General features: G+C 39.1%; 1 protein-coding gene across 5 annotated transcripts in view; it reads right to left on the bottom strand.

Annotated features, from left to right (window-relative positions):
- The window catches only part of EPHA6 (EPH receptor A6), an 861,217-nt gene that overhangs the window by 245,212 nt on the left and 590,114 nt on the right, over window positions 1-25,891 (bottom strand). For all 5 annotated transcript variants that reach the window (XM_048870007.2, XM_048869981.2, XM_048869987.2 and 2 more), the window contains one exon: window positions 19,288-19,412. In XM_048870007.2, coding sequence (XP_048725964.1) covers window positions 19,288-19,412 — 125 coding nt within the window. The remainder of the gene's footprint in view (window positions 1-19,287; window positions 19,413-25,891) is intronic.

Genomic DNA, 25,891 nt, shown 5'->3' on the forward strand with positions numbered 1-25,891 from the left:
TTCAGGGAGCTAAAATCAACAAAGGGGGTGCCTGTACATCAAGGAGTATTTCAGGCAGGACTGCACGGAGGGTTCCAATAAGAAATGGTGCACCTAAGTTATCGTTGTTATTGGAACAAGGAGGTTAGCCTGGCCTCTGATTGATACATGGCTAGATTTACCTCGCTGCATCTTCTCTGTGAGTGACTGCAGTGTGACCTAGAGGAATGAGTCCCCTAGACAGGGGAGGAGGCAAATGAGTACAAAACAAATCTGGTCTATTTCTTGTTTTGACCCACTCCATCTATCTTTTACATCTTTGGCTGGCAGCAGACGGTGCAGAAGGACTGCATGCCATCCACATCTCATGGCTGCTCGGCAGAAGATGGTACAGTACGACTGCTAGCCATCCCCATCTCTTGCCTGCCTGGCAGAAGATGGTGCAATACGACTGCTAGCAATCCTCATCTCTTGCCTGCCTGGCAGAAGATGGTACAGTACGACTGCTAGCAGTCCGTATCGCCTGCCCGCTCACCATAAGACGGTTCAATAGGACTGACTGCAGGACTAAAGAGAATGACCTGGTCAAGTCACTCCAAATTTAGTCCCTGCGCCCATGTCTGCCCAGGCGCTCCCAGCCGACGTGGCCAGGAGCACCTCGGACACGACGAGGACGACTACCAATCGTATTGCACCGTCTGCTGCCAGAAGGCAAGGGGTTGCTGCTACTGTGCAGCAAAGCCGTACCGCGTCTGCCAGCACCCAGGAGACATAGGGTGACGGTTACCTGAGCGGGCTCCATGCTTGCTGTGGTATGGCGTCTGCACAGGTAACTCAGGAAAAAAGGCGCGAAATGATTGTCTGCCCTTGCTTTCACGGAGGGAGGGAGGGAACGGGGGCCTGACGACATGTACCCAGAACCACCCGCGACAATGTTTTAGCCCCATCAGAGTGCTCCATTGTGACTGCTCTGGACAGCACTCTCAGATGCCCGATTGTTTGCCATTGCTCTGACGCTGGGAGGGGCGCTTACAGGGTTGGCTTCAGGGAGCTAAAATCAACAAAGGGGGTGGCTTTACATCAAGGAGTATTTCAGGCAGGACTTCACGGAGGGTTCCAATAAGAAATGGTGCACCTAAGTTATTGTCCTTATTGGAACAAGAAGGTTAGCCTGGCCTCTGATTGATACATGGCTAGATTTACCTCGCTGCACCTTCTCTGTAAGTGACTGCAGTGTGATCTAGAAGAATGAGTCCCCTAGACAGGGGAGGGGGGGAAGCAAATGACTACAAAACAAATCTCGTCTATTTCTTGTTTTGATCCACTCCATCTATCTTTTACATCTTTGGCTGGCAGCAGACGGTGCAGAAGGACTGCATGCTATCCACATCTCATGGCTGCTCAGCAGAAGATGGTACAGTACGACTGCTAGCAGTCCGTATCGCCTGCCCGCTCACCATAAGACGGTTCAATAGGACTGACTGCAGGACTAAAGAGAATGACCTGGTCAAGTCACTCCAAATTTAGTCCCTGTGCCCATGTCTGCCCAGGCGCTCCTGATCGACCTCACAGAGGCGACCAGGAGCACCTCAGACATGACGATGACGGCTACCAGTCGTACTGTACCGTCTGCTGCCACAAGGCAAGGGGTTGCTGCTACTGTGTAGCAATGCCGTACCGCGTCTGCCAGCACCCAGGAGACATAGGGTGACGGTTACCTGAGCGGGCTCCATGCTTGCCATGGTATGGCGTCTGCACAGGTAACTCAGGAAAAAAGGCGCGAAATGATTGTCTGCCCTTGCTTTCACGGGGGGAGGGAGGGAACGGGGGGCTGACGATATGTACCCAGAACCACCCGCGACAATGTTTTAGCCCCATCAGGCATTGGGATCTCAACCCAGAATTCCAATGGGCAGCGGAGACTGCGGGAACTGTGGGATAGCTACCCACAGTGCAACGCTCCGGAAGTCGACGCTTGCCTCGGTACTGTGGAAGCGCTCCGCCGAGTTAATGCACTTAATGCACTTAGAGCATTTTCTGTGGGGACACACACACTCGAATATATTAAACCGATTGCTAAAAAACCGACTTCTATAAATTCGACCTAATTTCGTAGTGTAGACATACCCCTACTCTGGTGAACAACTCAGTTGAATAAGAGTTTTCAGGTGTGAGCACTACATTTTTATACATATGCACATGCTTGCTTGAAAACATGAGACAGGAGGATAGTTTAATACGAGAGAAGGAAAGCTGACAGAGGAGTTCCTTATAAAGCACTTGTGCACTCTTAAATTTCCGGAAAACCACCAAAAAGAAGATATGTGTGAGGAGATTTTGAACCTAGTATTGAAAGTGAAACTCATAATTTTGGAGTAAATTTTGAGTTCAGAACCATGAGTACTTTAACTAAAGGTTCATCAAAGCACCGGAGGGGAAGAATTAATTTTTAGCATGACAGACAGTAATACTTAAGATACTTTATTACAGCATCGTGGTTGTTCCATAGCTGCAGTTGAAGCTAACTTCCCATAATGAACCCAGTTTATTTTACCCCAACTTCCTCAAAGAGAAACCAGTCCCCTTGTAATATTTTTATGCCACATTTCATCCCAATGTAGAGTTTTTTGGGAAGTCTGACACAATTCAGAAAAAAAAATCTTAATGTTATGACTCAAATATTTTCCTGTCTACTTTTCCTAACTGTTTTTGGCTTATCTTTTCAGCAACTTTTTCAGCAGCACACCTGAGACAAAACCCACATAATATTGTGCTTTGTAGACAGAGTACTTCTAGGTAAAGATGAAAAGTAGGTCACTGGTTAATAAAGTTTTCAAATTGCAAATGAAAAACCCTAGAAGGAAGATAACAAAAAGGGATAGCTCAAGTAACTTTTAAAAATGCTCCAAGCCAAATAGCTGACAGTTCTCTAAGTTGCTGTGACAAATGGATGGGAGACTTCTAACTTACATTAGCCTACTAGCAATATCAATTCATGTAATTATAATAAGGCTGTGCATATAAACTGACGCATTCCCACATGGCAGGGCCTAACAAGTTTTCAGTTTCTTTATTTCAACCTCAAATCAGGAGACATTTTAAACTTAAGGAAGCATTTAAAGCTAAAACCAAATTTTAAATATAACAATGAAGATTCACTCTTCAGAGGAAGGAATCCAAAATGGAAGTTGTGATATAGCAGGTACTGTAGTTTGACTTACAAAAGCATCATAGTTTTAATGTGAGGGCACAATTCCATGTATACTGTTAATATTCAAATGGGTATCAATGCAAACAAATTACAAAATACTACAAAAGTAAGTGAGAGATGCACAAAAGTCAGGATATTCTATTGGTGCCTATGACAAGTGTAACTTGTTTCATTTGTGCATCTGTACATGCTTGTCTGATTTCTATATCCCCACAATGTTCATGGGTAGTTGGATTGAGGATTTTGAACCCACCTCTACTACTGTACCAGTTTTCAGGATCCCATTACCCTACAGCTGTGATAAAGAATTTTAGCTGCTCTATATACTGTGTGCATTTCTATGCCTGCCTTTTTGAAAACTGTTATACTGCTTCAAAGACATTCTGTAATATAGACCTCATTTAACTCCCTTTTAATATATTCTAGGCTTTCAAGGTGGGAGGACACCTGAGAATGACTGGGCTGCTTTTGAGATCATTAGTTGTCTATCTTTAAACATCCACACCAATATAACCTTTTTACTTTCTCAGCACTGCAGATTTATGAATACCTTCTTGTTTTCCTTTGCCAGAGAGACTATTCCTACCTGCTAAGCTATGGAGAAGCTCCCTAGTGCTTCAATATTATCCAGCAACAAGACATAATTAATGCTAAGTTGGCTACTTTCTGATGGTTGATAAACACACAGAAGAGAACTCTGAATTGAGTAGAGCGTACCAAGTGAACTCTAAATGTCTCTCTTTTAAATTGGCTACTTAAGCAGCCAGAACCAAGTACTTTTATTGATAATAATAGGTCCAATTCTTTTGAGTTATGCTGATACAAATCTGGAGTAACTCCACTGATGCAAATGGAATTATTCCAGATTTATATGCTGTAATACAGAAAAATCTGTCCCCATGGTTTTTTGTATGATTAACATTTCATTTTTAACTTTGCTTTTTTTGAATATGAAATTATTTAGCTCAGACATCTTCCTTTCCGTAGAAAAGTAGTAAATGTTAATCTAGAATCATGTTGAAAAAATGTTAATATACATTGCAATAGCAATACAACTTGTGAGTATAATTGGGAGTCACTACCTCTGAAATATAAAGCAAAAACTTAATCTACCATGTTGCGTAGATTTTGCTAACTACCAATATAAACTGTGGTCCTATATTATATTATCTCCCGTCTTGCTAAGAGTGGTGAAGATAACAGGGAAAAGAATTATATAGGACAGTGAAAAGTAATGAGAAGTACAATTTAGGCTAAATATTAGCAGAAACTTCCTGTTTGGCTCTGGAATTGTCTCGAAAAAGAAAAGATGGAAGCCCAGTCTTTTGTGACATCTAAAACTAGACTGGACAAAACAACTTGTAAGGTAACTCCCTTCTCTTCATGTGCTAATATATATTTATGCCTGTTTCTGTAATTTTTACTCCATGCATCTGAAGAAGTGGGTTTTTTTATCCATGAAAGCTTATGCCCAAATAAATCTGTTAGTCTTTAAGGTGCCACCAGACTCTTCGTTGTTTTTATACATTATAAGGAATTACTGCATTGACAGGTAGGTTATCTAGTCTAGTAGTCCTTTTCTGTTTAACTGTTATTTTTTCCATTATCACAGAGATCTTAGCTGTATGGCCCTACACGTAATGTACAGAAAATCTGAAATGTATGGGCAAAGGCAGCTTCTTCTGATGTCATCTTAAAGTGATTTGAGGGCACTAAGAGAGTTTCTTCCAGAGTTCTTGCTGGTGGTTTCAAAGTTTATATGCTTTGTAGGGTATATAGCACAAATTCCTAGAATGATTGAAGTTTGAATTTAATGTGCAATCATTCCAATAAATATAGTAAGGGAGTTCAGGTGTATAGATTCTGACCAATATGTAGGGAGGACCCTGAGAGATTCAATTTAATGCATTTCATTATGCAGACACCTCCAGCTACACAAATCTCAATACACTGTTTACAAACCAGTAAATTATCACACACAGTAGATATCAAATGCATGATTTTGTAATTCGGTTAGCTTCACAGGGCCAAATTCATCCCTGGTATAACTCCACTGTAGACTCTGGAGTTACATCACTGATAAATTTGGCTCATTATTGATAAATTACGTTTCTTTAGACATCTCAAAGGAATTTTTTCTCCTTACAGGAGTAAGTCCATTCAGCAAGTGTGAAGCTTGAAAAATAAGCCACTTTAAAGTTAGCTAAGTGTGTGTTTCAAAAAACAATCTCCCCGCAACTTCCTCCCTAAAAAGCCAAACCAAACCCTGATTTTTTTTTCTTTTAAAGCAGGGGAATCCAAGGTTTTGTGTGTTTATAAAACTCAAAAGTGCCCCATCTGAATCTTACAAAACTCAGAGAAAACAACTTTGAGCTGAGCAAAAAGTGTGGAAAACTTCAGATGAAAGGATTGTTTTTAGGAAACGTATACATACATGAAACCAGATGTTTAAAATGGAAGTGCCTCCTTAACTATTAGTTCAGCAGCATGGCTACTACAATGCTATACCATACTAGTATTTGTGGCGGTGTATAAAGGGAGACATGATCATTTTATTGAGAAATCCTTTTCTCTCCAGGTTTAAAATCAATGTAGCTTGTACAAGGTCACTGCAAATACAGGAGGCATCAATTTCTGCAGCAACATAAATGTTTTTATGAGAAGCAGGTGTATTCCCGCAAAAGACCATAAAGCTAGTAACAACTCAGAGAGGAGTACATAATAATAGGTTGTTAACTCAGTCTCCCTGACAAAAGCATTGAGAAAGGGCACTTTGAAATTATTAATACCAATGCATTTTTAAATAAATAAATAAATAAATAAATGCTTTACAAAAGAGAGTTTTCTATACACTATCTCTTTAAATCAACAGCATTATCTTTTTTGATTTAAATCGTAACAGAATTACATGAAAGTTCTTTCATTATACTGAGTCAGCAGCTTTCCTAAGTGCTTGAGTTGGTTAACCGAACCAAGCCTTTAAAGGTGAAATCCTATTTAATGCATAATCTTGCACTAACAAAAATAATTTAACAAGTCTATTCTTTTATTTAAAAATATACTGTGCTATAAAATGTTTCATTTTGTTACATCGAAAAGGGAATGACTCACTCTGGAAGATCTCATCTTTCTTTTCTGAGTCCTATATCCCCAGCCCGCTGTATAATTGTTTTGGATATGAAAGAGCAGGCTTCCGGCTTAACACATTTGCTTTTGGCATCACTGCTTAATCTAAGATGTGTTCATGTAGTTACCTAGTCTGTTACTGGGGATGAAAAATATTACAGGGTGAAATGATAACAATTTGTCCTATACGAGGGGGAGTTTCTGGCTGCAAAACTAGATTCAGGAGAACAGGGGTCTTTCGCCACTGTTCTTGCAGTACGTCCAATCTACTGAAGTAGTAAAATCACTGAAGTGAAGAACTGGGGCAAACTGGGAGGAAATACCTTGGATGGCAATGGTTTTAGTTTCTTGACAGTAAGTATTAGAATAACAGGCACACCTCAGACAATTAAGAGTCTTGATTCAGTATGGACAAGTCAGGATGTTTATCAGTTTATCTTCTGAGATCTTGTCTCACCTTGCTCAGCTTCCCAATCTTGTGCCTCCCTCACTCCAAATAAACTGGGTGCTTTTCACGTCCCAAAATTTGATCCCCACTCTTCATTCTTTGAATAAATTAGCCCTCGGGCTGGCTCTAACCACCTGGATCCAATGAGCCTTATTTTCGGGTCTTTGTTCCTACAGTTCTTTCTTTTACATCATAATGTTAGCATATTCAAAAACTCCAAACTTCCTCAGGTCACTGGCACATCAGAACACATTGTGAACACATGATGGTGGGTGAGAATTTGAAATTATGAGATTTTTATGGTAGCAGCTGATTCTATAATACCAAGACACTAAAATGGCCCTACTTGGATATCGGAAAAAGAAGGGGTCTCCTAGGGGAAATCCAGAATTTAGGTCTATGAAACTGGAGAGGTTTGAAGATGAACCAGAAAAAGAAGCACAGTGAAATGGAAAATGGTGTCACTGGGCTTAGGGTACAAGGGAGGACTTAAAAACCAAAACAAATTGAGCTGCCTGTGTGAAGAGAGCTGGATTAGGTCAGTGGAACTGAAAAGAACTGAACACTGATGGAGTTGGGGTGGGGACAGAAGGTTAAGAGGCAATTTGAATGAAGTCTATAGGAAACTACACAGGAAGAAGGTAACATACTAGAATGTGCTTTAGTTTAGACAAAGACATAATATTAAAACTGGAAATAAGTACAAGCTATAGGGCTCATAGGAATTACTGGGTGAAATGCTACTGTCTGTTATACAGGAGATCAGACTCGGTGATCATAATTGCCCCTTCTGGCCTCTATCTATGAATCCATGATGATCGTTTCAGGGGAAGGAGGATTTGGGGGGCAACAAACCGCTTGCGCTTTATGAAAACAGTGAACCACCTTTGGTCTTCAAAATGGTTTATGTTCAAGGATAAAGATTTTGGCCAAGGTTCAGGATAGTTCTTACTTTATGTAAGCTTATTCAGTTCCTAGGTTAATTACTTAGCAGACTTCAACATAGTGGGTGTCTCCAAACACTACATTTAATTTGTAAGGAAAGAAATTATACTTGTCTATATAATGATTATTTGGTAGCTGTGCCATTACGTAATTAACTCTATACTTTCTGGAACTGACACACTACCATTTTTTGCTATCCAGAATGAGTCTCTTAAATCCATATTCAGGAACCTAAATAAGTGGCCTGATTTTTCAAGATGGTGAGTTCCTGCCACGACTAGCCAATGCACCTGTATGTCAAAAGGAAAACAAATAGAAACTAGTTCTCAATACAACAGTGTCTAAATTGGTATGTTCAATTAGTCTGTTGCTTAAAAGATTATATTAGTCTCCTATAAGCATTTGCTGTGTCAGATCTTTAACAGAGATCCAAAATGTCCTTTTCATCCTATGTTCATCTATATTTTGTTCCTTAGGGTGATCTGAAAGACACTAGGCTGCTGTATATTTTAATTTTTAAGCCTATTTATCTTAACTCTTCACACTAACAGCTGATGAGTGTAGTTAACTATATTATTCTTGCTGTGTTACTAAATTATTTGAAAACTATTTTTTCTTAAGTATGGGCTTCTAACGCTTGGATAGAATGGAAGTTGAGCACAACTTTTCTCAGAAATCCACTTCTATCATCTGCTATTTTTGAGGTACCCAACTAGCTGTGTAATGCTGTATTTATGGATTTGTAACCTGTCTTTGCATATACTTTTCAAGCCTAAATCACAAGTGAAAAACACTTGTGGCTAACAACTAGTTTTTAGATGTATGACATTTGAATATCTAATCTATTGGGTTTATGGGTTTAATGTAAAGTTCCAGAAATGAAATGTAAAACAGCTCATTATCTTTATTTCCTTACGAAAAGTTATGATCAAAGAGTCATAGTCATTTTTAAATCTGCCAATAGAAGGTAAACACACTGGAATAACAATCAAATGTAAATAGCTGATTACTCCTCATTACTTTTTGGATTACCCACTCGAAAGTACTAAATGCACTTTTTTTTACATTTATGTCTCTTACTGTCATGCAATGCTTATGTCATGGTAAAAAAAAGAAAAAAGGTATTGACTACAGAAGGGAACACTAGAAAAGCAAGCACTGAGTGTGTTTTCTTTAAATAATGTCCACTAGGATTGCTTAAACAGCATAATATTTCTCGGTGAGATCTTTGGTTTAGCAGGAATGATAACAGTAATAGCTCTCTGGACCACTTTATTATTAAATACAAAGTTTTAGAAGCTAGCTCTAAATAATTGAAGAAACCCATTAGGAGGACAGACAAACCAAGGCAGCTAATGGGGAAGGCCTAGTGCAGAATCTCTCTGATAGAACCCTGGGCTATATGTAATTGATATTTAGAGGCTAGATTTCCTTTTCTCCTAATAGTAATTATATCCGTGTCATTAATAATGGCTGCTGTAAGGTCTTTGGGTTTTTCCCAAAGGCAAAAATGATATCTGGTCAGAGAGGCCTCATAATTATTCACCTCATTTGCAACAGTGCTGAGACCTAGATTTTTCTCATTTGAGAATCTAAGCTCTTATAGTTTTTCCCTTGGGGATCTACATTAATAACAGCAGAATAGGGAAATTGAAAAGCCTACTAAACACCACTCACTATACTAGAATCAGCTAGGCAATTTTGTTTTAATGGTTTATCTCCCAAAGCACATTTGCAGTAATTATTTTTAAAATTCTCAAGGTGTGGTTTATTTGGCAGTGGTTTTGAAGTGCTTCCTTATGCTGAAAAAGCAAGGAACATTCATGAAGCTTGTGGTGAGAATGCTGACCAATTCCTTGAACTATCATCAACTGCAGGAAGTCTAGAGGTTGATTTTACATCAGTGTTCAAAAGTTCACGTACTTATCCAAATTATTCAGAATTCTTGGCTCTGCAAAAACACTTGAACTCTCATGAGAACGGGGTTATCTCATGAGACTTACATTTCCGGCTTCTGGCTGCAACAGAAATATTGGTCTCTTACACAGCATGCAGCAATGTGTCTCAGTGAGATGTGAATTCTAAAGCACACCAACATGTGGCACACTCACTGGTCCACGTAGACATATTACAGTGAACATGCTCTGGAGAACTTTGGTGCATGCCAGCAGGGTCTATATAGATTGCAACACATTAGTGGGCATTAGAATTTACAACCCACTAGTGAGCATTGCTGCACTATGTAGACATGCTCTATGTCGGCACTTCTGGTTGCACTGAGACTCCAGAAGTGCAGAGTTTAGACAATTTAAAAATAATGTGAAAATTGTTTACACTCTAAAACTTTGTGCGGGCCTGACCCTTTTTGCTGAACTGGCTACCCATCCTTAATAAGAATAATATTCACTAGCTTATACCTTTCATACTTATTATACATAAAAACCATTTACTGAACCACTATAATGGCCACATACCTAAATCAAACTACCGCACATCTGTATTACCGTCAGCATGTCCCTGTAGACAGTAAGCTCACTGGGGTAGGGTGCATGTCTTCCTATGTCTATTATGAAGTGCCTAGCACATGTGGCTATGATATAAAATATATTTTTTAAATGGAAGCTTAAAAGTATATTCTTCCTCATTTTAAAATCTAAGATAAAGTCATAACCTGAATTCAGAAAGCAATTGCTGGTAGGTAACAGGATTGCCTGTCACCTGTGCATTGTTTTCCAAGGATAGTCCCTCAAAAAAGGAATATCTGTCAAGGTGCACAGTATGCACTACCAGCTGTCCAATTTTATAGGCTCATGGTCATCCCAGATGTCCTCTTTTTTCTACTTCAGAGGTGGCAACCTTAGTAGGTAAGGGAAATATGGCATTAGTTGCAAAATGGTGGCCTCTGCACAAGCCTAACATTTTTGACTCAATCACAAATTATGTAAAAGAATAATTGAAAAACTTTTATTGTTAAACTATTCACTACTATGAGAGACTTGAAAAGAATCAAGCGAGCTACATTATGTGGTGTAGATATCGCAGGAGGCTATGGGACAAAAGGGAATAACATTACTGTAGCTTACTAACATCAACCTCCTTCAACCAGAAATGTAGAGAGCTCCTTTATCTACTGACTACATTTATAAAATGTTTTGAAAAGTATTTTAGGGTAAAATTCTGGCTGTGCCTCACGTAGGTGTAGTGTGTGTGTGAGAGCAGGAAGGACTTGGAATATCACACACCTAATGGGTGGGCAGAACTGTACTCTCTGCACTCAAGTGAATTGCAGAGACCTATCCCTTCTTACTTCCCCAAGAGAGCACACGGTGCCACAAAAATGGAAGGGAGGAAAACTGGCAGGCCATATGCGGGAAAGTAAGCTGTACTCCCAAAAGGAATGGAGCAGTTTGAGCACTTCCCTATGTGCTGTGGAGCTCTGGGAGGCATTCTTGCCCTCTGAGGCAGAATGCCTCCATGGTGTAGCTCTACAACATTTCCAGTACAGAGCTGTGCCTAAAACTGTACAATCTATTCTTTACTATGGATTTGGAAAAGTGGCAAGTCATAAAATAGCAATTTACAAGCCCATGTATATTCATGTAGCATGCAGCTTTCCTAGACTCAGGATTTAGAATACATAATCTATTGTGCACACACACTATGACTTTTAAAGAATATTGAGCACACATTCTGAGAGTTCATATCCTCGGAATTTAATAGAAAATTCCTATAATAGAAGTATTTATCAACAATAATATGTAAACACACTTTTCAAAGTGGTTTAAGTTCTGCATAACACACATGTATGCAGGCACTTTGGAAGAAACTTCCTGATGCATTAACAATTTTCCATTGTTCGTTTGTAACTAATCCTGATATTTAATATTGATTGCCCACTGATATTTAAAAAAATACCCATTTTAAGTTTTTAAAACTTCACATTGCTCCTACAAAAATTATTTACCTTGAGCTGATCTTAGGAATGTTACTGTCCCCATTCAGGTTTATTCATTTGAAATCACATGATTCAAAGAAATGGAAAAGTTTGTTTAAATATTTCATTTTGAAGTTGAGCATCATTTCTTATGTGAGTAAAGTCAATACAACTTCAGGCTGATGGGAAAATTAGCAAGGTCATATTGCCCTCAAAATTCCTTAAACCTGATGCTCTGCTATATCTCTCCATTTCATCAGCTTAATAAAAAGTAGTTATAAAGTAACAGCTCTTCATCTGTCCTCAAAATCTCACCTGAAAACTAATTTTCCCCGGTCCATACTACTCAAAGACTCTCTCTCTTTTATTTATTAAATTCTATAACCCCACAGTATTCAATTCAAAAGAATGGTAGAGTGTAGACATCAAGTTACAGAGAATCCACCATTTACTTTAGTTCTCTTTAATTGCCTCATGCTGCTGAGGAAGGCAAAACACCCACCGGGACTCTGCCAATCTGACCTGGGGGAAAAATTTCTTCCCGACCCCAAATATGGTGATCAGGAAGACCCTGAATATGTGGGCAATACCCAATGTTAAATCATTATGGAATCATATGGGCAGGTATCAGGCATATCATACTAAAAGATTTAATTTGCAAATGTCTAGTATCTCTGAGGACAGTGAAGCAGGGGATATCAAGAACTGCTTTGCAGAATACCTCTTGGATTTCTAGCATCAAACATTTAATGGATTGTTTGTCTCTGTGCAGACTCACTTATCATCTAAGGTGACATATGTTGCTAAATGGACAGTTTTTGGAATGATTCATCATCTACTAGAAATAAGATATGTGAATTTGCCAGGTTTCAAGATACAATGTTATTTCAGGTGCATGATATTCTGTAGCTGATAATATCACAGAAGTATTCAAGCAAAGGAAAATTTTCTATCACACAGTAATGGAAGCTTGGAATGAGATTTTCAGATTCTTTTCCCCCTGCCAGACTGACCCAAACTTTATAATCCTTTGACCAGGACAAGCAGCCACATGAAGGACAGGCACATGGGATGGGTTTAATTGGCACTTTATCAGTGATACACTGGGGAGGTGCACTATAATTCTCACCCCCTGCTCTCACATGCCAGGTTCCAGCAAGGGTACAGAGCTTTAGAACCAAACAATAACTGCCCTGTCTACCCCAGAGACTCAGCTCAGTTGTGAAAACTTCTCTCCCCAGAACTCCCAACATACAAGGTGGAAGAGGGGGTTGAGTGATAAGAGGCCACAAGCCTGTGTGGAGACCCAGAGTTTGCCAATACATCAGGTCTCTGCCCTGAGCACGAGGTCATAGAATCACAGAAGCTTAGGGTGGGAAGAGACCTCAGGAGGTCAACTAGTCCAACCACCTGCTCAAAGCAGGACCAACTAAATCATCCCAGCCAGGGCTGTGTCAAGCCGGGCCTTAAAAACCCCAAAGGATAGAGATTCTACCACCTCCCTAGGTAACCCATTCCAGTGCTTCACCATCTTCCTAGTGAAATAGTTTTTCCTAATATCCAACCTAGACCTCCCCAACTTGAGCAACTTGAGACAATTGCTCCTTGTTCTGTCATTTGCCACCACTGAGAACAGCTGAGTTCCATCCTCTTTGGAACCCCATTTTAAGTAGTTGAAGGCTGCTATCAAATCCCCCCTCACTCTTCTCCTCTGCAGACTAAATAAGACCAGTTCCCTCAGCTTCTCCTCGTAAATTATGTGCCCCAGCCCCCTAATCATTTTCATTGCCCTCCACTGGACTCTCTCCAATTTGCCCACATCTTTTCTCTAGTGGGCGGCCCAAAACTGGATACAGTACTCCAGATTTGGCCTCACCAGTGTCAAATAAAGGGGAATAATCACTTCCCTCGATCTTCTGGCAATGTTCCTACTAATGCAGCCCAGTATGCCGTTACCTTCTTGGCAACAAGGGCACACTATTGACTCATATCCAGCTTCTCATCCACTGTAATCTCCAGGTCCTTTTCTGTAGAACTGCCACTTAGCCAGTCGGTCCCCAGCCTGTAGCGGTGCATGGGATTCTTCCATTCTAAGTGCAGTACTTGCACTTGTCCTTGTTGAACCTCATCAGATTTCTTTTGGCTCAATCCTCCAATTTGTCTAGGTCACTCTGGACCCTATCCCTAACCTCCAGTGTATCTACCTCTTCCGCCAGCTTAGTGTCATCTGCAAACTTGCTGAGGGTGCAATCCATCCCATCCTCCAGATCATCAATGAAGATGTTGAACAAAACCAGCCCAAGACCGACCCCTGGGCCACTCCACTTGATACCGGCTGCCAACTAGACATCAAGCCGTTGATCACTACCCATTGAGCCCGATGATCTAGCCAGCTATCTATCCACCTTATAGTCCATTCATCCAATCCATACTTCTTTAACTTGCTGGAAAGAATACTGTGGGAGACTGTATCAAAAACTTTGCTAAAGTCAAGGTATATCATGTCCACCGCTTTCCCTTCATCCACAGAGCCAGTTATCTCATCACAGAAGGCAATTAGATTAGTCAGGCATGACTTGCCCTTGGTGAACCCATGTTGACTGTTTCTGATCACCTTCCTCTCCTCCAAATGCTTCAAAATGGATTTCTTGAGGACCTGCTCCATGATTTTTCCAGGGACAGAGGTGTGGATGACTGGTCTGTAGTTCCCTGGATTCTCCTTCTTCCCTTTTTTAAAGATGGGCACTATATTCACCTTTTTCCAATTGTCCAGGACTTCCCTCGATCACCACGAGTTTTAAGATAATGGTCAGTGGCTCTGCAATCACCCTTGGATGCATTAGATCTGGACCCATGGACTTGTGCATGTCCAGCTTTTCTAAATAGTCCTTAACCTGTTCTTTCACCACTGAGGGTTGCTCACCTCCTTCCCATACTGTGCTGACCAGTGCAGCAGTCTGGGAGCTGACATTGTCTGTGAAAGCCGCGGCAAAAAAAGCATTGAGTACTTCAGCTTCTTCCATATCATCGGTCACTAGGTTGCCTCTCTCATTCAGTAAGGCTCCCACACTTTCCCTGATCTTTTTCTTGCTGCTAACATACCTGTAGAAACCCTTCTTGTTACCCTTCACATCCCTTGCTAGCTGCAACTCCAATTGTACTTTGGCATTTCTGATTACACCCCTGCATGCTCAAGCAATATTTTTATACTCCTCCCTAGTCATCTGTCCAAGTTTCCACTTCTTGTAAGTTTCCTTTTTGTGTTTAAGCTCACTGAAGATTTCACTGTTAAGCCAAGCTGGTCACCTGTCATATTTGCTATTCTTTCTGCACATCGGGATGATTTGTTCCTGCTCCCTCAATAAGGCTGAGTTCTCAAAAAGGTCCAACAGCAGAGTCCCAGATGTCATTTACCTCTAGGAACTGGCTCTTTTAGCTTCTACCAGCACTGGGCAATGGCTGCAAGTTGCAACACGTCAGTGATCTTAATAGCATTATGTGAACTTCTGTATTTTACTATTTTCAACCCAATTGTGCCTCCCAGAGGCTGTGAGGAGGTGAAAACCCCTTGACCACATGCCAGTTTGGCCTCAGCAGGAAAAATTCCATTGTGATCCCAGTACTAAAGCTTCCCATATCTTCTGAGCAATATTAAAAGCACGTGAGGGACAAGAAGTTTTGTTCATGGGATGACTAAGTCCTGGTGGCTATAGTTAAATGAATGCAGAACTACCTATAGAGGTCTAGAATGTCTCTCTGGCCCATTCCCACAAATCACCAAAGAAAGCTCCAGGGAACACAAACTGTTACTTTTAAAAGGATTAAATATAATCCAATAATTCTGCTGAAATCCTCAGAGTTTCACAGAGTTAAACTATTGTCACACATTGTGTTATTCAGATGAATTGAGATTCTAGATGCTGCTTTCAAATAATGGAGTGTTCGATGGAGGCACTTGGTTCTGCAATGTCTGTGGGGGAAAAACCCAGTTTTCCCTCTAATATAAATGGGAGGCAAATGGGATACCATACAGGAAAAAAACTAAGAATACTCTGCAATATCTGTTCCATTCTTATTGCGGTAGTCTTTATAGCAATATCTGAGGCAAATTAAGATTGGTTGGGAATTATGCATCACTATATGCATTTTTATTGCCTCCTGAAGACTTTTCTTTTCCTTGCATAGTGAGAACGTCACATTTATTGTACAGAACTTCTCAGCTGTCTTGAGTTTAGGTTTGATGGACAGACTTATTTTGAGGCCTTAGAACTGTGTCTTTCCACTTAAGAGAGACCCACAGTAAACTGGACAATAAGATACCATAACCAAACTCTTTTTGGGACTCCAATTAGGCATAAATCAGAATGCTGGCCACAATTTCCAAAGTTCACAATACAAGGATGTCTGTGTGGTAACATCATTCACATTGATATGTCAGATCTTCACAGTCTCTACACGTTTATGACAACAGTCCCATTTCAGGCTTGTAGTGGCCACTGAGAACTTGACTGCGGATATTTCCATCACCAAATGTTGCTGAGAAGCTTCTGTAATTCTAGACATCCCTTCTACAGTAAAAACTTTGTTATCCAGTATGTTGGGGGAGTGTGTGGAGGGTGGGTGCGGGTTAATCAAATATTCCGGTTAACTGAGAGTTATACTTTACCAATGGAATACTAATTTTCAAAGAATTAGAATACAATAAAATGAATAAAGTATAAAATACAGTCATACAGTATACAGGTATTCACCAATCCAGCAGTAGTACTGCACTGCAGAGTGGTTGGTTTCTTGAAACACTTAGGTGTATACAGTTAAAGTTTTCTATATAGTAGGTTATCTTATGACACTACATATCACTATGAGCAGCACATGGCGTACACCCAGATCACTACAAATACACTTAACCCTAAAACTATACTGAACATAATTTAATCTTTTTTTGGTGATTCAGAAGGCACCTCAGGATCTTGTAGTACCTCAGAGTCATCATTGTCAACATCAATTATTATTGTAGATGTAGAAGGTGTAGGAGATTGGGCTGAATCTGTAATGACCCTATGACAAACCCTGGAAGTTGCTTTTTTGAATAAATCCCTGATATCAGCTTGCTTGCTTGTCTTCCTCCTCTTTTGCATAAAAGTAGAGTGCAGAATGTGCAATTGCATAACCTCCTGGGCAGTAAACTAGTCCCGGTTACTAGACTGAAGATTTGTATTAGGAGATATCAGAAATGCCAGTTAATAGAGTTTCTGGTTGATAAAGTGCTGGATAACACAGCTTTTACTGTAATATCGCTCTTCTGGGGTTTTAGTAACTGTACTCTGTGGAGTTTCAGGGTGAGGACAAATAGATTTTTGTAAAGGCCATACTTGTATTTGCTGGTTTTGGCATAGGAGCTTTCCTCTTCATTTCAGCGTACAATTTTGCTTTACATTTGGCCATTATACCCATTCGTTATCATGTCTGCAAAGCCTAATGTACTCCAAAGGTGCTATATAAATAACATTTCAATGGTGTTAAATAAAAACATTAATATGGCTACATCAAACACATTAAAATGGCATAAAATCAAATTTCCTATTTCAGTATCACAGTATAGCACATGATTCTAGTCTATCTTTCCAGAATCTGGCCTGCAAGAGTGGTACATGCCTGATGTTTCAGAGGAAGTTGTAACATATATCTTTTTTCCCCCTAAACAATCTTCCCACAGTTGTTGCTGCCCATGCTTGTCTCCCAGTTTGCCTTCTAATTAGTACTGCCAAAAGAGTGTTCTCCTGTAGGCTATTGACAAAAGGTGCTTTGTTAAAAAATTATTGATTCAGTACAATGAGTGACTATCACAAGGCACTAAGGGCAAAATAACCACTGGGAGAAGCATGTGCTTATGCCAACAATGAATCCTCCTCCCCCCCGCCATGTGTAAGAGAAAGAATTGCTTACAGTAGAAAAGTACCCCTGATGCATTATAAAGGACTAGAAAAGAAAATGGTGCTTTCTATATGGGGTTGGACAGGATTTGTTTGAGGTATATATACCTTGAAATCTTTAAACCATGATTTGAGGACTTCAATAGCTCAGACATAGGTTAGGGGGTCGTTACAGGAGTGGGTGGGTCAGATTCTGTGGCCTGCGATGTGCAGGAGATCAGACTAAACAATCATAATGGTCCCGTCTGACCTTAAAGTCTATGACGCATGTGACTCTACTGTGCAAAGGTCAACTTCCTTAGGCAGTGCTAGATTTTAGTGCCCTGTTGACATTACTAAAGAGTATTCCTGTGCCAAGTTGCTCAGTAACACTGTATTTGTCTTCAGAGTATAATGTACCAATGAGTTTGTGCAACTAAGTTTGTGCTTAAAACTTAATCTAAAACTTTGATGGGCAGATCTCTGGAATGAGCCAAAATGTTTCCTACAGTTGAATTAATCTCTTAATAGAGTACAGTATTTACAGTCATATTTTTTTATTGTTGATAAATAAAACAAGTGCCAGATCAAGTCATAATAGGGAAGCAACATGGTAAAAGTTATGGAATAGATCCTTGAGGATCCCTGGAATCTGTGGATTTTCCAGGCCTCATTTGTGTGTTTATCAAATAAGATAAAAAGTGTAACTTGTTTTTCAATTTGAGTAATTTCAATTGTTGGACTTTTCTCAATTCTAGCTTTAATAAAACAGCATAACTGTGCACAGAACTGCAGACTCAGAACTTCTCAGGCTGAAAAACAAGAAGCCCAGATATTTACAAAGTAAAAATATAACTCCCTTTTCCTGTCTCTGCTTTATGTCTTCCTCCTCAGGGCTCTTTTCTCCTTTCCATTCATTGTTTTGTGCTTCTTAGAAAGGGAAAAGGAAATACTATTATCTCCTTAGTTTGGCAGGTTGAGATGCAGATACCTGAAAACTCCTGGATATGTCTCAAAGCATGAAGGTACCAATTACCACAAATGTTTATTCTGCAGCAAGGCTTACTCTTCAAACTAGGGTGTGCAAATGTGCACAGAATGGATGAGAGCAAAAGCAGACCCCAGTTTGTGCTTACATGCGTGCACATCTACATCTGGAGTGAGGGACGTGTGTGTGCACCTTTGCCCAAATGGGCTTGAAGATTTTGGGTCCAGACTTGTGATATGAATGTTTGTTTCTTATGTGGTTCTCATTTCTCTTTCTAATCTTAAAAACAATGCCATTTTATTTAGTCTAATATTCTCTGTTCTTTGCTAATCCTGTAGCTAGAAATGTGTACCGTGTAATTTGGCCTCAGGTTGTTGCTAAATCAGACCACAAAAAATGTAATCACAATAACATTTATCAGAATTGTATTATATCAACAATATCATGGCAGACATCAAAACACATCAAAGGGGCCACATATTTAACATTGTTTATAAACCTCACTAATGTGACACCATGAGATGTGCATATCTGTTTTCGTCTACTGTACTCAAATCTGACATAAAACAAGACAAATTAAAACATAAATAGATCAGTACAAAACAAAATTAACACTTAAACCTAATGATTGCATGTGGGGTAAAGTGAGAACAAGTTTACAAGTTAAAAAATATACAGATATTTCAATATACAACATGCTGCTCTGTAGAGTGTTATTTAGTTGATGTTCTAAGCAAGACCTACTTTCTCATAGTACTTGATCTCGTAGTCCAGAATGGCTCCATTGGGAAAGTCAGGCTCTTGCCATGAGAGGGCAATGCTGTTTTGGGAAGCCCAGTCCTTCCTTACCATACCTATCAAGGAGGGCGCTGAAAGGGAAAAAGATAACTAAGGGTTAAAGAGAAAGCACACTGTTTATCACTTTTTGACTTTACTTTCTTAGGATACTGACAAGCAGTGACCTTTAGGCAGACGAGCATGACAGATGGAAATTCTCAGCCCAACTCAATAACCTGGAGTTAATGTTGAAAGTACATATCAGTAATTTCATGGTTAAAGTGTGGATGTACTTTTGAGAACTGACTGAAAAATGGCAACACCTTATTCAAAAGATCTGCTCCCAGTTATACCTGCTGACTTTATAGACAAAAAATAGATTTTATTTTTTTAATTCTTGTTAGTACTACACAACCAACAAAATTAACAGAAGTGCTAGATTCTGTCCCTTCTTCAGCTACATAAACAGAATTGTTACATTCAAATCAATTGCACCTGTATAAATGTATCGATGCTGTCACAAGCACATAATCTGAAGGCAGTAGGGTTGCACTGGTACACTAAGGGCATCGTTTCAGATGCAGAACAAAAATTTATAGTTTATCTCTTACATAAGAGTAATCTGAATTGAATTCACCAGATTTCTTCATAATAAATAAGTAAATTTTATGTTTAATTTATAAATTGGGTCAAATTTATCTTTGGGTCAAAAGAAGTTAACAATTTAAAAATTCAATGAATTCCTATTTTTGTTAGCAAAATTTAGCCCCCCCCAAAACCAACCTAGTACATTTTAGTAGGTAACTGAGATTATGTCATCCGCAGAATGACCAAGGATATTGTAATACACTCATTTTATGCATTTTTTCTCCCTCTGTCTAGAACACAAGTGAATCTACATTTCTAGATTTCTAGTCAAATATTGGGGATTATATTTTTGGTTCTAGAATAAACAGTGTGTAGTTTTTTTAAGATTTTACCCATTTACTGACTTGCAGAAAAAAGATACAGTATAAGAAATATTCTGCACAAAACTCAAATGCAGTAAAATTTTCAAGATAAAATGTATTTGTAAATAAATTAAACATTCATTTAGAAAAACATTATTAGATTAGAGTTGTCTAAAGCACTTTTGAAAGTGAGAAAACTCACAATTAATGTTCCATATGCTATGTGAACTCTATCCTTTAAATACACCAATCCTCTCATGTTGTGGATACTAATTATAGCATTAAGGTCTTTAACTCATAGCTGCCCTTCCTCTGGTACAGGGAGAGTTCAGGCCAGTATTGAGAGGAAGTGTATGGTCATTGGAGTTTTGCAGCCCATTATATATGATGAATGCAGCAAAATTTGACTTGCCCTGTATATACAAGGTGGGTTCTCTGACCACTGGGTGAATGGAGTACAGTACAGTGTCAACCCATTATGTGTTTGGTGTGTAGAATATACAAGATTTTTTTTTTTCTGGACTGTATTGGGAAAGCAGGAATCAGGATTGTGATATTTTCTTCATCCCAAAATATAAAACATTCTTTTTTCTAGGGAGAGGGATGAGGGGAAAACAACTGTAAAAAATGAGAGCAGGGGAAACACAACAAATAAGTTATTATATAAAACATAACACATACTCTGTGTTTTATTTCATAAGCATATTTACTCCTCAGCCATAATGGCATAAATATCATCCACATGAAAAGCTTGCAGTTCTGTAAGTAACACACAAACACAATTGAGAACTCACTTTGCTAATTAGTTGGGCCTACTACTCCCCTATATACCAACAACACTTTTGTCAACTTCTTTCTTTTAGTGCCTAGGTCTCTATTTTCAAATATGACCCAAATTGGGCATCCAACATCACCAAACACCTTAAAAATGCCTGTTTTTCAGAAAGCACTGAGTATCCACTCTCTGAAAATCAGGGCCCTTTAAATTGTCCCAGATTGAACAACCAAAAACTTAGGAACACGAAATCACTAGTCACTATTGAAAATGTAGGCCCTAGATTATTGCGAAGTTTTGACTGAACCAAATCCTTATGTCCTAAAATCAGACTCTACCGATCGTGAGCTGGCTGAACAGAAGGACAGAGTCTTTTGAAATGTTCTACTCTTCAACTTCAATTAATCATCAAGAACCTGATTTTCTGCAGTTTTTGAAATATGACTGAATTATTTATCTCGCTATTTAACAACTCCTATTCAATTTACTCCAGAAAAATTATCTGTTTTCATTATTTCAGTCCAATCCATTTAGGTATGTTAACCAATAATAAACTGTTTGTAGAATTGATCAGCAGCTTTCACATATACTACTGTGAAAATCAGAAACCACATTATGAATTGAACACTCTGAAAACTAAAACTAAGATGAGCAGGCCAGCTCTACAAAACACTGCATTTTCAGATTTTCTACTCCCTTTCCATCGAATGTTAGATTCTACTAAATAAGCCTCTTAATAATTCATAACTTTACCCACCCACCTCTCCAATATCCAATGGCAGTTAATTCCATCCATATTCCCCTCAGTCATTCATGATTCTACCCATCATATCTCCCTCCTAGGCTTCGTGACAGATCTATAAGTTTGTTTTTCCTCCATTAATTGGCCTAGTAGAAATAACATTTTTTATCACTTTCCCTTTTTAACTTTGGAAAGAAAGTTTCTCATTTTCAGACTGAAATAAGAATCTGTTTCTAGTAACGAACTTCCAAGTATATTTACTTTTCATGTAAATACTTTAGTGACATTAAAAGAGAAAAAATAATCAACAAACCCCAGAATAAAAACAAACCAAAACCCAGTGGGGTTGTTCCCCACCACCCTGGAGAAAGGAAGCTATCTCTCTCTCTATATATATTTATCTATCTATATCTAAATATCTATATCTATATAAATACTGTGAAAAGACCTGTTAGGTCACATCCAAAGTCCATTTCTGCCTGTGAGGAATTATTCTCCACAGTTCAAAAATGTAGTCTCCTCTGATATATGAAAAGCATGCAAAATGTCATGCTGCAACTAGACTTTTTAAAATCAAAAGTGGGTTTAGAAAGGAAACTATCTTAAACCTTTATCTATGAAATCTCAGGGCATGTCTACACTTACCTCCAGAGCGATCGATCCAGCAGGGGTCGATTTATTGCGTCTAGTGAAGATGTGATAAATCGACCGCCAAGTCTCTCCTGTCGACTCCACCAGAGTGAGAGGTGCAGTATGTCGCCTTCAGCTATGTTTTTCATGTAGCTGAAGCTGCATAACTTAGATCGATCTCCCACCCTAGTGTAGACCAGGCCTCAGCCATGACTCCATGATACTTTTACCTTGCACAGGGCAATGCAAGCAAGAAGCAAGCAAACAAAACCTATCAAGCTATTATGCTGATAATAGAAGGCTTATAGGAAAATTCATTAAACAAGTGCTTTAAAAATACACAGTATAAAACATTAACACAATATAAGCCTAATTTTTCCCTAGAGATAGACATATAAATCTCTTAATGAAAATGACAATTGTGTACATGTACTTAAGGGCAGAATTTGACCCCAATACAATTATTTTTAAGGTAAGATCAACTCATCCAGCTGTTATATGCAACAAGGAAGCAGCAGCCTGAGATGAACAGGGACTATCTAGAGGAAAACATGCTAGCAAATACTATTGTGATGATGGCCATCCTCGTCTTTTGCTATTATATTTTTCTCTATGTGCCCCTCAAATTGTGAGCAAAAACTCTTTTAACATACAACATATGGTTGATTATTATTTGGTGTCTACTTTTCAAACTCATGCAGCAATTTGTGTTGCTTTTCAACCTGAGTTCACTGAAGTAACTATTATGCTTCACCCAATGAGTGTCAAATCACAGCCTTGGTTGAAGAGATTATCATCTCAAATGTTCCGTGTGTGAAGTAGTCTGTCCCTTCTCTCTTTGAAACAGCTCAGCAGCAAAATAACAAAACAAAGTGTCTTCAGCTCCCTCCCAAGCCAATGCTTATCCTGACTTGCAATGTTGAAAATTCTATACCTTGGACAAAGGAGCTTGTACATTATTGATCTGGGTCACTGCTAGTATTGTGCCTTGTAAATCAAAATGTATTTAAGATGCATATACTGCTGTGGTATTTTATTCCTGAGTTAGGGTGTTGAGCATCAAAATTGTTCATCCCCCAAATCACTACATTTAGCGAAACAAACAAGTAGGCCCATCATTAACTGTTTCTGATAAGTTCAGAGAGAGAGATAATCCTGTCATATAAAGGTTCTTTCCGTATTTCAGGGGACACAATGACTTAGACAAGAAAGAAAACTCACAGTTATAAATTCATTCTACAAAAAAAAAAAAGGAACAAACCAAAACAAGTGATAAAACAATGAGCTCAGTTCAATTATGATTTCTTTAGCTCTCAACAAAAAATAACACTTTCTACAAGAGAGTAATCTTCTTGTAGGGACTGCTCCTCTCTAGAAAAGTTAAAACAGAAGTTAATTAAACCCCAAAGTAATAGGTAATTCTTCACAACTTGGAAATTTAAGACCAGGTGAATCCTGTATGTCATTTATAACCTGTTTTGTTTATCTCTAATGTCAAAGGTAAATTATTCCGGCTAGTCTTTTGGAATTCAGTACTGTGGGAGAGTTTTTAATTCAGTTACCTGATGAAGCCATGCAAATGAATTTGCTTAACATCTTAACATGTCTTTTAACCCACCGTTTAATGGCTGCATTTTCCCGCCTTTGGTGCTGGACTGAAGGATGCTTTCCAGATCTTGGACTCATTGCTGTTCTTTGCTTTGTATGGAAGCTTCTTTGTGCCATCTGGTCTCAGTATTTCCCTGTTTCTGTAATGGATTACTTGAATTGCAGTGAGTCATCTTCTATGTTCTTAGATTTTTCATTCTTTCTGTATTCATTTCTTCATAATTTCCCTTTTGCACTGTGTTAATGAGTATTTGTTCTTTATTTCAGAGCAAGTTTATTTTGTTGTAAAATGCATTATTTTTAAGGTTTTTTATTCATTTTCTCATGGAGTACATGGAAGATGGAGAATATTCCTTTAAAGGATTTGTTTGTAAGATATTGGGGCTTGCCACTTCTCCACTGACTCATCTCCTTATGGTTTGTTTCAGTTATCTATGACCCTCTCTCTTGGGTATAGATACCTCAGATCTCTGAAGCTTTATTTTTCCCCTCAGACAATTTTTTTTTATTTTCCAGTTTTCTGTTCCACAATGTTTAAGAGTATGTAAAAAGCTCTTTTGAATCAGTATAAACAAGCACAATATCTAGAAAATTCTCTTTGGCTTTTTTAAATATAGTACTTTTAAAGTTTGTTATAATAATCTTTGCAAAGTAGTTTCTTCTAGTAACCCTTCAGAACTCTTACATATTACAAAATTCAATGGGGAACTTGCATAAGTACAAACAATTTCTAAGTTCATCTGCATACACTATATCAGGGGTTGGCAACCTTTCAGAATTGGTGTGCTGAGTCTTCATTTATTCACCCTAATTTAAGGTTTTGCGTGCCAGTAATACATTTTAACAGTTTTAGAAGGTCTCTATCTATAAGTCTATATTATGTAACTAAACTATTGTTGTATGTAAGTAAACAAGGTTTTTAAAATGTTTAAGAAGCTTCATTTAAAATTAAATTAAAATGCAGATCTTATCAGTTTAGTGCAGTGGTTCTTAACCTGGGGTGCACGCACCCCCTGGGGGGTGCAAGATGCCCTTTCAGGGGTGTGAGACATTTGAGATTTTTTTAGAAGGTAAATCATCGAAAACACAAATTAAGCACAGACACATAAGTACAACTACTTTGTTTCATCAAACCTATGTATTTATTTACATTATACATTTTTTAACAATTACTGTAATATACAAAGTTTTTAAGTTTTCAAGTTTTTAAGCTAATTGTAGTGTAATTTTTGATAAGGGGTGAGAGAACATATTTTGAGAACTCCAGACTGTCAGCGGGCTGAGCGGAGCTGGGTGTAGTGTATTAAATTGATCCCCATAGGAATGTGCTATTTACAGTGGACTACTTACGGCTGCCAGTCCTGATGCTCTGAGCGGCATGGTAAGGGGAAGGGGAATGGGGTAGTTGGATAGGCATGGGAGTCTCAGGGGGCCTGTCAGGGGTTGGGGGTGTAGCGAGGGGTCCGGGCAATCAGGGGATAGGGAGCAGGGGGGCTTGGATGGGGGGGTGGAGTCCCGGGGGTGGTGGTTGAGGGGGGTCCCAGGTGCGGGTGGTCAGGAGACAAGAAGCAGGGGAGTTTGGATGGGTGAAGGGTTCTGAGGGGTGCAGTCAGGGGGAAGGGAGTCCCGGGAGGGGGTAGTCAGGGGACAAGGAGCGGGGTGGGGATTGGATGGGTCAGGAGTTATGAGGGGGACAGTCGGGGGTGGGAAGTGGGCCGGCTGTTTGGGGAGGCACAGCCTTCCCTACCCTGGTGTAGTCTTATTAAATTTCTCCCTTTAGGAATGTGCTACTTACGGTGTACTGCTTACGGCTGCCAGTCCTGGTGCTCCGCAAGTAGCACATTCCTACAGGGAGAAATGTAATAC

The sequence above is a fragment of the Caretta caretta genome, chromosome 1, assembly GCF_965140235.1.
Source record: "Caretta caretta isolate rCarCar2 chromosome 1, rCarCar1.hap1, whole genome shotgun sequence".
Lineage (NCBI taxonomy): Eukaryota > Metazoa > Chordata > Testudines > Cheloniidae > Caretta > Caretta caretta.